This window comes from Monodelphis domestica, chromosome 3 (assembly GCF_027887165.1).
Source record: "Monodelphis domestica isolate mMonDom1 chromosome 3, mMonDom1.pri, whole genome shotgun sequence".
NCBI classification, from domain to species: Eukaryota; Metazoa; Chordata; class Mammalia; order Didelphimorphia; family Didelphidae; genus Monodelphis; species Monodelphis domestica.
Genome location: NC_077229.1, coordinates 448906218 through 448921149, shown reverse-complemented (window position 1 = coordinate 448921149; position 14932 = coordinate 448906218). Strand labels below are relative to the sequence as shown.

At 36.2% G+C, this 14932-nt stretch overlaps 1 protein-coding gene across 4 annotated transcripts in view; it reads left to right on the top strand.

Moving 5' to 3' along the window:
• The window catches only part of C6 (complement C6), a 57690-nt gene extending 52669 nt beyond the window's left edge, over positions 1-5021 (top strand). For all 4 annotated transcript variants that reach the window (XM_007487412.3, XM_007487411.2, XM_056824574.1 and 1 more), the window contains one exon: positions 4621-5021. In XM_007487412.3, coding sequence (XP_007487474.2) covers positions 4621-4802 — 182 coding nt within the window. In that variant the 3' untranslated portion in view covers positions 4803-5021. The remainder of the gene's footprint in view (positions 1-4620) is intronic.
• The last annotated feature ends 9911 nt before the right edge of the window (positions 5022-14932 follow it).

Below are 14932 nucleotides of genomic sequence, written 5' to 3'. Positions count from 1 at the left end.
ATGACTCTCTGGCCAATTTTGTGAAAATTACTTGAGGGTTCCAGTGACTCTTATTCATGATGTCCTCCTTCTAGTCTTTTCTCTGCTACCTTCCAAATCAATGGGACCTTGTTTTGAATAAGCAGAAATAAAAAGAGCTCCCTATGAAAAAATATATTGTTAGTTTCCAACGTACATCCCTTCACTACACCTGCCATTTACAATTCATAATTTCCAAAGAAATATGTATTAAGTCCACATTTAAGTGCTTTGCCCCACAGCTATTTGTATGCCTATATCATCCCTGAGAGAACAATGTCAACATCTTGGTGTGACTTTGTTATTTATTCCCCAACTAAAGGTGAAAGCAATAAGTTTTCTTGTAAACTTTTTAAATGTTTCTTGGCTGCCACAGTGTTTTGAGCCAGTCTGCCTGGAAAGATGGAACCAGACACCACACTCCCCACCGAGACAGAAGGAGACAAAATCCAGACATGTTAGACTAGAAACATTCCAGGTGTTAGATACAAAAAGCCAGAGGTGGCAGCCCTTCTCTCTGTGTTTATTCTGCAAATTAATGGAAGAATTTTCTTTTCAGCTAAGCATCTGAGGATATAATTGCTTTAACTGAGTGTTCAGTGGTGCAATGGATAGAATGCTAGACCTGAATTCAGGAAGATCTAAGTACAAATTTAGTCTCAGACACTTACTAGCAATGTGACCTGGGCAACTCCCATAATTGTTATCTGCCTCAGTTTCTCCATCTGTAAAATGGGGATAATAGCACCTATTTTTTTCTTTTGCAGAGCTGTTAGGGGAACCTAATGAGATAATTATAAAATGTTGAGTACAGTGTACACAGTAAGTGCTATATAAACATTTTTATCATTATTAGCTATTAATTCCTCAATTTCAAAGCTGGACAGGAGTTGGGACCATTTAATTCAACTCCTCTGTTTTATAGATAAAGAAAATAAGACCCATAAAGCTAAAATGTCTTACTCGAGAACATATAGCTAATAAATAGCAGAACCATGGAGTTTGCCTGAATAAATCTAGTGTTCTTATTATCTACATCATGTAACTAAAGAAAACCAAAGACTCCTCTTCTAAAAAATTGTCTACATACCTTTTCTTAGCATTCTTTGTAAGTGCTTCTTGCTAATCCTAGAAAAAGGACAAAGGATTTATCTTTATTTCTGAGGTCTGATTTTATATTGTAATAATAATTGTTGTTTATTCACTTCAGTTGTATCTGACTCTCCATGACCCCATTTTGCATTTTCCTGGTAGATCATTTTACAAAGGAGGAAACTGAGGCAAAGCAATTTGCCCAGGGTCACACAGTTAAGGAGTGTCTGTGGCTGGATTTGAACTGAAGAAGATGAGTTTTCCTGACTCTAGACCCAGCACTCTATCCCCTGCACCAACTAGCTGACCAATAATAATAAAAAAAATCAACGAGAACTGGAGCTGAGAAAGTAGAAAATTAACAACATATGATTAGGGAGGAGGAAGAGGCTTTACTGTATCATCCCTCCCTTGATAATAATAATTGCATTTTAGAGGTGATTAGGTGGTATAGAAGTGATGGACTGGTTCCAAAATCAGGAAAAGCTCCTCTTCACATCATGCCTCAAATACTTCCTAGTTGTGTCACGCTGGGCATGTCACTGATGCTCTCTCAGCCTCGGGTTTTAATAGCATCTACCCACAAGCAGGGTTGTGGAGTTGATATAAAAAATTATTTGTGAGCTTCAAGGTATAATATTAATGCCAGCTTTTGTTGTTTTTGAATAAGCCTCCTTTTCAGTGCAAACAGCAAAGCATGTCTAATTCTTAGGTTTTCTTTCTTTTTCTCCATTTCTTGTACAAGGTCAGACAAAACACAAATTTGACTGTCTAGTGGTCTCTCCTAGACCAATAGCAAACTAGCAGTTTAGGAAAGTCTGCCCCTTCTGAAACAAATCAAATTACTTCAAAGACCAGAAAATGCATATGAGTTTTCTGCTGATAAAATGATATGATGGGGCAGGGACAGTTATATGGCTCAGAGGATAGAGAACCAGGGCTAGAAATGGGAGGTCCTACATTCAAATCTGGCCTCAGACACTTCTTAGCTATGTGACCCTGGGCAAGTCACTTAACCCCCATTGCCTAGCCCTTACTGCTCTTCTGCCTCAGAACAAATATACAACATTGATTCTAAGATGAAAGATAAGGGTTTTTAATGAATTAATTAATAAAAATTAATAAATAAAATGACATTATTCACATCAAGGAAGGGAAGATATAGTGAAACTCCTCCCCACCCCACACTGTTGTATTTGGTTAATTTGTGACAAGCATTGTTACTTTCTCAGCCCCAGGTTCTATTTTTTAAAATGATACCCACCTCAGAGAAGTGTTGTAAGGATCAAATAAGGTAACATATGTAAAGCTCTTAAGAAAACGTAATATATTACATATATATTAACCATTGCTATTATTATCATTATTATCACTATCATTAATACAATATATGTTCAGATTTCAAAAATAGGGAGTGGGAAATCTTTTTCCATCTCCACAGTAATCACACAGAATCCTAAGGAAAACAATGTGGACAAGCAATGTATTTGCTCTGTGTATGGTGTATGAGTCCATTGGATTCTCAGGGAAAACTAGCACCTCTGGATGAGGTGCCTTTTTCAGAGCCCCTCACCCACCTTTGGTGTCCCTCTTTCATCCAACTCTCACCTGTGGCTCCAAGAAGTGGCAAACCCTGGCAAATCATCCAGGCTAAACCAACTAACAGGCTTCAAACCCATCATGAGTTAGGGAGATGTCTACCCAAGCATGTGATGACTTTCCCCAGTAGAATGAGTGGAAGAGAACAATTAGTTCCAACAGCCATGAAGGCAGCTGAAGTAGGCACTGTGGAGTACTTAGAGCCTGGTCAGACTTGAAGACACCAAGGTCATCTCCTGCATCTGGGACATTGCCAGTTGTTCTGACTTTTGTCCTGCCAATGAACTTCTATGACTCTGGAAGAGACAGTGGGACTGACTTTAATCCAATTAACCTGCAAGTCAAGACATCATCCTATGATACCATTGGCCTTTTTTTTTCAAAATGAAGAATGGACAATAATAATTTACTCTAAGATCCTGTGGGAAGTGACCCATGTTCCAATTTCCACTTGTCCCACAGAGACTCACTTTCTATGTTCTACATAGCATTCCTCCATGCCCTGGCTTGGAATTCTGAGCAGAATAAGACTCTTTTACTGAACTGAATTTCAACAATGGTTTTCTTTCCATACAAAAAGCATGATAGGGATGAAAGCTACTAAATTGCATTGATACTACTAATATTATTACAAATCTCCCTACTACCAAAAAAGATATACTCAAGCTAAGTCACAAAAACAAAGGCTCTCATGTTGAGGAAGTGTGGGCTAAAGAGATGGAAAAAAGGAAATCATCACTTCTTGTCCTCAGCCTGTGCTGCTGAGCATTTGTCTTTCAATGCTGAATTATGGAGCTGGTGTTCATCCATTCACTCACACTACTTTTAGAACCAGGAGTAGACAGGCAAGAAGCAATCCATCAAGTTGGATGACTCTTTCCATGAATGTTTTCATGAATGTGATTGTCATTCCCACACTTGCTTCCAAGCTCATGAAACAAGAGCATGGGTTAGTGTACTGAACTTTGGAGGGGAGTTAAACATTTGGATGTTCAAGTCTCTGTTCTGCCACTAGCTAAATCTATTACCTCATCTGTAAAATGAAAGCTTTTGGAAAATGGGCTTTGCTATTTCTTCTAGTTCTAAAGATACCATAATCTCTGTATGGAGGGATGAAGTAGTCTTTTGTTGGAGTGATTCACTGTTTACACAGTTTCATCCATAAAATTAAAGTCAAGCTAAGAGAATCTGATCCTGCTGCTGTTATGTTAGAGCAGGGGCACTTAAGTTGGGGTCTACAAACAAGAGAGGTAAATAGATAGCCACATAGGTAATATATTGGTATAGATAATTACATTTATTTTTTTCATCTTTCTTCTATGATTTTTTTATTTAGAATATTTTCCAAAGCTACTTGTAAATTCCACTGAGTTATACAGCAATTCCACTGGGTTATACATGTATCATTGTTCAAAAACTATTTTCATGTTTAAATAATTATATTTCAACATAGTTTCCTTTGAAATCCTATATGTTTTGTTTTATGCATTTGATATTCATAGGGTTCAACAGACTGCCAGATGGGTCAACAGACCCAAAAAAGGTTAAGAATACCTACCTGAGAAGGTCATTATTACATATATTTTATATCTTTCTAAGGTAGTTATTGTATATTAATATTATCTGTTTGTGAAGGGTTAAAGAGTTAAGTAGGATTTGATATTAACTAGTAGCTAGAACTCAACTAATTAGAGATCCATCATCTACATTAAAATATTCATTTAACTATAACTTCCATGAAGACAAGAACTGTATCTTGCATCTCTCTAATAATTCAAGTTTAAAATAATGGATGAACAAAGAAGTTGCTTTATGGTTTTTGTTTAATTGAATTAATCATATTGAGGAAGAAGGTAATCTAGAAAAGAATTATATAATAAGCATATAATATCCATATTCTCTCTTTTTCAGCCTCCACATCTACATGTTTCTGTCTGATGCCCTACCAGTGCCCCAAGAATGGAAGCCAAGTCTACTGCATCAGAACAGGCTCTTCAAAGACTGAGAAAACAATGAATATCTGTGCATTGGGAACACTGTATTGTGCCCAAAAGAAGGTGGAAATAGTGCATCATGGACAATGTATTGCCTAATGACCTGAGGCAAAAAACAGTGTTCTATAGAAAAAACTACTTAGAAGGCCTATTTGTTTAGATGCTCACTGGGTAGATGGATTTAAACTTCACTGCCCCAAAATGTTTACATTTATGTTCCTTAAATAAATAAAAGCAGACCTAAATAATTGGAAAAATACTAATTGCTGATGGGGAGGTGAAGCCAATATAATAAAAATGACAATACATGTAAATTAATTGATGTATTCAGTGCAATATCAATCAAACTATTTTCAAAAAATTATACTAATAGAAAGAGAGTATTTAAAAATTAATTTGGAGGGAAAAGAGGTCAAGAATATCAAAAGAATTCATTAAAAATGATAAGGAAATGGCCCCAGCAATAGCAGATCTCAATCTGTAATCTCAAAACATTTTTGGTTATGAGTAAGAAATAAAGTGGTTGATCAATGGAAGAGATTAGGAACAGAATCACAGAAGTAAATGAACACAGTAATTTAGTGTTTGATAAACCCCCCAATACTAGCCTTTAGGGCAAAGACTCACTATTTGAATTGCTGGGAAATTGTTGGAATTGTTGGGAAAATTGTAAAAGAGTCTGGCAGAAATTGGGTATAGGCCAATATCTCACATCATATGCCAAGATTGTAAATGCCAAAACTGTAAAGATAATTTTTAGTGTTTTGACTTAAAATCTAAAATAAGTGGTCTCCATGGGAAATTCCCAAATATGAAAATACCTAAGTCAGCTGGGATTTATGGAGATTTTAATTAATAAAGAGAGAAGGAATTAAGGGATGTAAACCTCAAAATTTCTTATTCTTATAAATATTGGAAATTTCACCATTGGGAAATTTTGAGTTTTACAGGGAAGGGGAGAGAGAGAGAATTAATTTAAACTGCTCTGGCTCAGGCTGAGCCAAGCAGTAGAAAAAGGCCTAGGTCATTCTGAGCCTAAGGGAGAGCGAGTCAGTCTTTATCACTCCCCACAAGATCGTCTCCGAGCTTCCACTCCAAACTGAAATTCCTCTCCAAACTGAATTGCCCCAAATGACTTTTTACCCCTTCCTTTTTAAAGAAATTTTCTCTTATGTCACCTCCCCTAAATTTTCATGTCTACCAATCACAGTAGAGACTTTTTTTCAAGGACTGCCCATTCTTAGTTTTCACCTTCTTTGGTTTTCACCTTCTCTGGTTAGATTAAATCTTATAAGTACTTCATACCTCTTTGTTAAGCTTGCCTTTTGTATGTTACTTGACCTTTTTGTGATTAATTTAACCTTTACAGATACTTAACACCTTTTTTGTATTAGATCTAAAAATAGACCTAGCTTAAAGTTCTAGCTTTACTATAAGGTATGAGTTAGGGATTTTTCATTGTTCAATCAGGAGTTTACAACTTTATCTTCCCCTAAGGCACCATCTGAGTAGGGTGGAGTAATTTCCAAGTTCACAATACATTCTTGATTCTTATTAGACCACCTATCTCCATTGTTACAATAAAGGAATAGCTAGACCAAATCTTCTAAGGTACGGTCTGAGTAGTTTTTAAGATTCACAAGATAAAGCTCCAAATTGGTACAAGATTTAAACATAAAGGGTAACATAAGTAAATTAGAGGAACATGGAATAAATTACTTCAGTTCTATGGATAACAGTTCATATTAAACAAGAGATAGAGAGGTTTACAGGAGTCTAAATGGACAATTCTGATTACATATTTTTTTTAAAAGTGCATACAGAACCAATGCAGGTAAAATTAGAAAAGATGCAGGAAATTGGGGGGGGGGGGGTGGAACCTTATAGCAAATTTTTCTCAGAAAAGTTTCATTTTCAAGGTAAATAATTATAAACAAAATAAGAGCCATTCCACTTTTGATGAATGGTTAAAAACATCTGAATAAGCAGTGTTGCAAGTAATAAGTTGAAACTATTAATAGCCATTTGGAGAAAAAATACTCTGCATCACTAATAGAGAAAGGTAAATTGAAACAACTCTGAGGTACAATATCACATTCATTAAATTGGCTGAAATGATACTTTAAAAAATAAAATGAAAATTGCTAGAAGGGCTTTGAGAAAACAAGTACTTTAATTGACTTTTGGTGAAACAAACTGTGAAGTACTCCAAGCATTCTAAAGAAATTTGAACTATATTCCCAGAATTATAAAATTGTGTATACCCTTGACCCAGAGATATTAGTAATAGGTCAGTACACCAAAGAAATCAGAGAGGAAAATGATCCAGAAATGTTCAAAAGTATAGGCACTCTTCTTGTGGTAACAAAAATAAGAAACTGAAGGGAATGGATGAACAAGTTACAAAATATGAATGTGAAGGAATACTATAGTGTTGTAAGAAATGATGAAGAGAATGGTTTCAGAAAAATCTGGGAAGACTAGCAGGAAATGATGCAAAGTAAAGTAAGCAGAACCAGGAAAATGATTTATACAATAACAATACTATTGTAAAGACAATCTACATTGAAAGATTTAGGAAATTTGATCAACACAATGACCAACCACAGTTCTAAAGATCTCGTGATGAAATATTATCCACCTCCAAAGAGACAACTAATAGATTCAGAGTACAGATTGAAACATATCTTCTTTTCTTTTTTCCTTCTTTCTGGACATGACTAATGCAGGAATTTGTTTTTGCATAATTATACATATTCATAATTGGTTTTATCTTTCTTGTCTTTTTAATGTAAGGGGGAGGAAGGGAGAGAATTTCAAACTGAAAAAAAATAGTTTTTTTAAATTAAAGATTGTAATAAAACAAAATAAAACAAAATGTCATGAATCCTTGAAGAAAAAAATTAATAGTGTACTTCGTATTTTAGGCCAGTGGTGTAAAACTCAAATAGAAATGGGGGCCACTAAATGGCATATAATTTCTGTAGGGAAATATTGACTTAAAAAAACATATATTAACATCATCTATGTTGTACTGTAGTCTTATTTATTTTGTTAAACATTTCCTAATTATATTTAATGAGTTTAGTCAGAACTCAGTGTTGCAGACCTGTGCTCCTTGGGGCTGAATGTTTGACAACTCTGTATTAGGCCAGAGACAATTTGTATTAATTTACCACTATTCTAAATCCAAGAATTTCTAGCTTAGAGAGAGAACTGTCCAAACTGAGATAGACTACACATACCCATGCCCTCAAGCAAGTCATCCTAAAATAATTTGAGTTAACATTTATAAGAATCTTAAATAAGGAAAAGGTCACAGTATGGTTAAAAAATCTGGAGTGGATGATCCAGAATAATGGCCATTTGATTTTCTGCTAAAATTACTCACTTTCTGCCTTTACCATTCCTCTTCAAGGACTGTAAAAGATCTTTCAATTACAATAGGATCCATATGTCAATCCTTGATTGGAAAAGAGGCTTTAGATAGGATTTAGAGGCCCTGACCTTAACTAAACAGAGATAAGCTTCCATCTTTAATCCATGTCAGGGGACCTTATTCTTTGTTCTTGACCTTTTACACATTTGCTTGAAGGAAAAAGTCTGGAAAGGACTGTGACTGGAGAAAATAATTTTAACATTTGTAGTTGAACTAACATGGGAGTTTTAATATACTCCCACATTATGTAACACAGTTTCATAGTGTTCTTTCTGCTCATGCTCTGTCATTCTTTCTCAATCTCTCTGTTTCTGTCTTTATCTGTCTCTGTTATTTTCTTTAAAAATTCAGGCTTTGATTAGAAAACTTGGTTTTCTTTTGTATTAATTTATTTCTGTAGTTCTACCAACTTTTTTGACTAATACTAATTTGTTAACCCTTTTAAATTTTTTTTCAAATATACAAATCTATGAATTTTTAGATTGGGCAAATCACTATATCCTTCACTTAGCTGAAATGTTCAACTCAGGATTTTAAATTCATGTAAAAACTTGGTACAGTTAATTTTGAACACTGGTGAGAGAGACTGGAAGCTTGGGAATTGAATAGCTATACCTGCAGCTAGTTCCCAACTAGGCTCCAATACAGGTAAAACTTTCTCTAGCAATAGAAGAAGAGAGGGTGCCCATAAGCAGAGAGTATTGAAGAACTATGAACCTCAGGCTTGAAGAGATCTTGCAATAAAATGTCATTCCAGAGAGCAAGATGGAGTTTAGAGGAGTGCTGTCAAATGGGAAATGATATGTAGTGAGCCTTAAGTGATATACCATATAAAAAGCTCTTTCTGTGTGTCTCTTCTCTTTCTCCCTCCCTTCCTTTTCTCTCTCCCTTCTCTCTCTTTTTTCTGTCTCTCTCCCTCCCCTCCCTCTCTCCTCTTCCCTCCCCCCTTTCTTTCTTCATATCACATTCACATGCATATGTAGATATCTACATGTATCTACATGTGTATCCAGCTATTATTATAATTCTAGGGTCAGGAGTTTCTTATTGTCTAACAAATGCTTGTCCCTACTAACCACTGTCCTCACTAACCATCTTAAAACTCAAAAGTATTACAATTTTATAGTGAGATACAAAAACATCCCAAATATTGGCTCATTGGATTCCAAAATATCAGCCCAATCTGAGGTGATCTTAGGTAATTTGGGAATAAAATGTGGGTCAAGTCAATGAAGAATTGCACTTTGGACCAAATGAGAAGTTTATCCTGCCTGTCATGTAAACATAAGTCCGGTATCTACTATAGAGACATTATTTATCTTCTTGACAGGTTCCAGAAGTACAACCTGAGTGCAATAACTCATATGACAGTTATTAAAGAATGGAATGGTCAACACAGAACCATGAAGACAGTCTACTGACCCCCAAAGAATAATGCTCAAATTTTCTTCTGTTCTTCTGGCTGATATAAAGTGGCTTAAAAACTCAGGTTCTCTTGGTGTAGTGACAACAAAATGACCCAGAACTGGGGCAGCCAAGCATCCTGCTTCACCTTGGCTCATCTACATAGAAGAGGCATCTAGCTTCTAGCTTAGCATACAGCTTTCAACCAATTTGAATTTTCCAGTAACTGTGGCAAATGTATCTATGGTCCTCCATGGCTTCATATGCACAGGTATTGGGAACAACCTTACCGAAGAGCAATGGTTAAGTTCTGTCCTGAATGTCCCATGACACTTCATTGGATCATCAATTTAGAAAATCTGTGCCCTTCAAGGGCAACACCAAGGATCAGGATCAACTTCCTTCTGGTGTGTATTATCTGCCTACATGATATAAAGCCATTCAATTAAACAAATCTTGGTGGGTTTGACTGATAAAAAGATTTGGTTTTGCCTTCCTTGGCTTCTCCAGTAAATTTACTTCAGTTCCATCATTTCTCAATGACTATTTCCAAGTAAGTGGAAATGATGCTTCATTGACAACACCATTAACCAAAAACTAAAAATTCTCAAATCCTTAGAAATGTTTATATATGCCTCACAAAGGAATAAAATGAAATAAATCTATTTGCATATATATAACACATAAAAGTATGAAAATGAGTAGATTATTTAAGATTGGGAAAAGAGAGTGATTACATTTACCATTTAAACTCATTCCAAATTGATGTTTTTAAATTCAGTAAAAGTAGTTAGGGGAAATTTTGAAATATAAAAAGCAAAAAGCCTTACATATAGTGCTTACTTGCTGAAGTTAACAATGAATTATATAAATAAAGACATACACAAAAAACATTCCTCTGAGGGACTTCTAGGGTACTTAAGTAATTTTGTGTAATAAAGGAGAAAATTTTGTTATTAGTAAAAGAACATTCAAAGTTAAGTGGATCTTCTTACTATTTCTTGATTTCCAAATAAGTTGCATTAAATTTTAAAGCAAATGTCTGTCACATTTGAATTCTGAAAAGTTCTAGACACTTAGTAAAGATGAGAAGCACAAAAAAATGGCCCCCAGGGAACTTGAAATGTGATCAGGATAGGAATTGTATTATTAGAAAGTGAAACCTTACAAAGACTGGCAAACCAAGGGCCCAAAGAACCAGATTGTAGGACCACTGAAACAACATGTATATACAAATTACAACTGTAAGTCAAGAGGGGAAAAAAGGCTGCCTCCAGCATAATTTTTTTCTCTAGTAAAAGTTGAGGAATCTTCTGCCATTTTTACTTTGGAAGCCTAGAATGTCACTTGATGTTTTTACAAGACCTGTTCATGTGGCCCCATCCACATTTCCATCACAAAATCATAGGTGGAGAGCCAAAGGAGACTTTAGAGTTCCTCTAATTCAACCTCTGAATTTTACTCATGAGGGAATGTACTCCAAGGGGTTAAATCGATTTCCAAAGACCAGATGAATAGTGAATGGCAGATTTAGCAAAGTGGGATTTTGGACACAGTCTTTTGACTCCAAAGCCATGTTACCACCTCTCCCTATTCCCCATTGCCCTACCTTCATCTCTTTCAGCAAACACAAAATGCTTCTTAAGGACCTCACTGTAGATCCAGCACCTTTTCAGGTTCCCTGAGGAATAGAATGAATGAATGAGTGAATGAATGAAAAAGGTATTTAAGCAAGATTTATGTACAGAGCTCTGTGCTGATATCTGAGATAACTGTTGACTCAAATAATAGATAGGAATTCAAGATGAGTAAGAATTTCATATAGCACTTTACACTTACAAATTATTTTCTTCTTTGATCCTTACTTTAAGTAGTAGACAGAGAAAGTAACAGATAAGGGAATTATGTGAACTGGAATGACTTCCAGGAATTGATGCAGAGCAAAAGGAGCAGGACCAGGAGAACATTATACTCAGAGACTGATACATTATGGCAAAATTGATTTTAATAGACTTTTCTACCAGTAGCAAGGCAATGATCCAGGACAAACCAGAGGAATTTAGGAGAAAAAACACTCTCCACATCCAGAGAAAAAACCATGGGAGCAGAAACACAGAAGAAAAACATGATCGATCACATGGTTTAATGGGAATATGATTGGGGTTTTAAGGTAAAAGATCACTCTTCTACAAATACAAATAACATGGAAATAGGTTTTTGAACTCAGTGGAACTGCTTGTCATCTCTGGGAAAGGGGGAAGAAAGAGTGGGGGTGAGGAGGAATCATGAATCATGGAACCATGGGAAAATATTCAAAATTTTAAAAATAGACATAATGGAATGGAGGATCAAAAAAGGTTTATTAAATAGTCCAAAGTCAGGAGATAATGACAGAAGAGGGACTCAGATCTAGGGCTTTTGAGTTCAATCCCAAGGGGGGTTTCTTTTCTCACTGGGACTAATTTGGACAATCCATAAATCAATCCCATAGCTCAATATGAACTTGTGAAGGAAAGTTTCAGTAAGAAAGAAGCCATATCCATTCTTTGCTCCTTAGACTGACTTTTTATTGGTAAAATGAAGAATGTTGGCAAGAACCAACCCAAAGGGATACACTGCTTAATTTGAAATACTGAAAATGTTTTTAAACACAGACATCTATTCTTTTGGCTGGTAGATGGTGGTAACAAGGGCAGACCAATAGCAGATGCAAGTGATTTGAAAGGTGCTAGACACAAAGGAAACTGAATAGAAACTCTAGTTCCAGTTAAGCTCTCAAAGTGAGAGGCAGAAATTGGAGAAGTTGTGACCATCTGGAGCAATCAACAGTTGGGCACAAGTAGATTGGAATGAATAAATCACTTCAGTTCCCTGGGAAGGCTGGAAGCCAATAAACTAGGGAGTACTTTTAGACATTTTGTCTTGGTGTATGTGATGATGGAGAATAGGCTTGTTTGTGGGGACTCACTGTCCAATTGTCCAAAAATTTGTATCATTATCCTCATTTTCCTCATCTCTACAAATATAAACTCTTCTGTTTCACATCTAAATTCCCCCACAACCTGGCTTCTACCTCCCTTTCCAGATTTGTATTACATGGTTCTCCTTCACGTTCTCTATGGTTCAGCCAAACAGATTACTGTTTCTCCTTCCCACAAAACATTCTACTTCCCACCCCTGTAGCCTTTTAAAGGCTGTCCAACATTCCTGGAATGCACTGCCTACCATACTAAGAAGGCATGAAGGGGTAGCTAAGTGGCTCAGTGGATAGAGAACTTGACCTAGAGACAGAAGGTCCTGGATTCTGGAAACTGAGGCAAACAGAATTAAGGGGTTTGCCCAGGGTCACACAGCTAGTGAGTGTCTGAGGCAAGATTTGAACTCAGGTAAATGAATTTTCCTGACTCCAGGTCCAGCACTCTATCCATTGTGCCATCTATGTGCCCTAGCTTTTTCCTGTATACCTCTGAATGAATATAGATAACATGGTATAACCTTCAAATAGAACAGGGACCACCAGACCCATACCACCAGCATTTTGATTTAGTAAAGTACACATTAACATTATCTATGTTCTATTCTATCTTTGTTTTTTGTTATATATTTCTCAATTACATTTTAATCTGGTTTGATTTGGGCTGGGAGTGCCATTACCCCCAAGCAGCATGAATGACACCTCTAGTCTATACCATACACACTTACTGTCTTTCTTCCCAATATTAGCTGTTTGATATAGTGGTTAAAACACTGGCCTTGGAATGTAGGGAACAGCTTGGTTTGAATACTATCCCAGGCTCCTACTAACTATATGATCTTGGCTAAGTCTCTGAACCTAGTTTCCTGATCTATAAAAAAGGGAAAACAATAACACCTAATCCCACAGAGTTGTTAGAAAGATCAGATGAGATGATGAATATAAAGAGCTTCTCCGTCTCTGTTTTTACTTTGATGAAGTCAGGAAGGGTATTAGAGAAAACTGTAAGTGGATAATACACTTAATTTTTCTCATATCCTAAAATATTCCTATTCTGTACCTTTTACCCATGTCATAAGTATTACCTCTTTTATTCATATGCCTAATGCTTGCAAATTCTCTCTTCCTTTCTGAAACAAATGTTTAACTACATGACTGTAAGTATTTTTATTTTTTCAACTCTATATTCTTAGTACCCAACACTATGCCTCATATGTAATAGGACCTTAAAAATGTTTATATATTCGACTTTAGAAAAGGTTTCCTAGGTCCTTGTTGTTCAGTTGTTTTTAACTCTTCATGGCCCCCATTTGGAGTTGTCTTGGCAAAGATAATAGAGTGGTTTGCCATTTCCTTCAGCTCATTTCACAGATGAGGAAACTGAGGCAAATTGGAGCTAAGTTACTAGGCTAGGGTCATATAGTTAGTACATGTATGAAGCCATATTTGAACTCAGGTATTCCAGACTCCAGGTCCAGCACTCTATCCATTGGGTGACCTAGGCTGCCCTTTGGTCCTGAGTAGACATAAAATGGGGCAGAGAGATTCAGTCATTCCATTGGAGTTAGAAAGCATTTAGTTTTTTGAGGGGAAAAATAGTTGAAGGCCTTAAATTGTTATAGATAAAAGAGTGGGAGCCTATAAACTGTAGTGAGTTAAAATGGTGGAAGATATAAATTGTGATAGATATAAGAGAGGGTGAGTAAATTTGACCGCAGAAAATATGTTTCACTACAGTGTCTTGTTTCAAATCAAATATAAGGTGGTCGCCAGGGAAATATTCCCAATTATTCAAATACCCAAGTCAACTAGGTTTTATAGAGATTTTAATTAATACAAATGTGGAATTAAAGAAAAGAGAGAAAGAGAGAAAAAGGAAATAAGTATGAAGGGCCTTAAGCCAACATGGCCTAGACCTGAGTCTTAAGAGAGAGAGAATCAGTCAGTTTTTTATCACTCACCACAAGATTTGTCTTAAGCAAGGATGTCTGGGGAACAGAGTCTCCCCAGAGGGAGTGCCAGCCAGAGTCAGCCTCCCAAGGGACTTCTTCTCAAGAGATCTTCAAAGGGCCTCCTCCAAAAGGATCTATCTCCAAGGATCCAAGGATCTAAGGATGCCTTGCTCAAGAGATCCCTTTTCTTATATAGGGTTTTTTTTCCTATGTCATCTCCCTTAAGTTCTTCCATCTACCAATCACCGTAGATGTTTTCTAAAAGACAGCCCATCTGAATTCCAGCTAAGTTGACTAATCCCCTCAGTAAGTCTGAACCAGAGAAAACACAGCTGAGTCAACTAATCCCATCAAGAGAAAACCTGCCTGACCCTTTTAGGTACCTAGCATCCCATTGTATCAATTCTAAAAACAGGCCTGGCTCAAAGAACTCCCTGCCTCATCATAAGCATGGATCCAA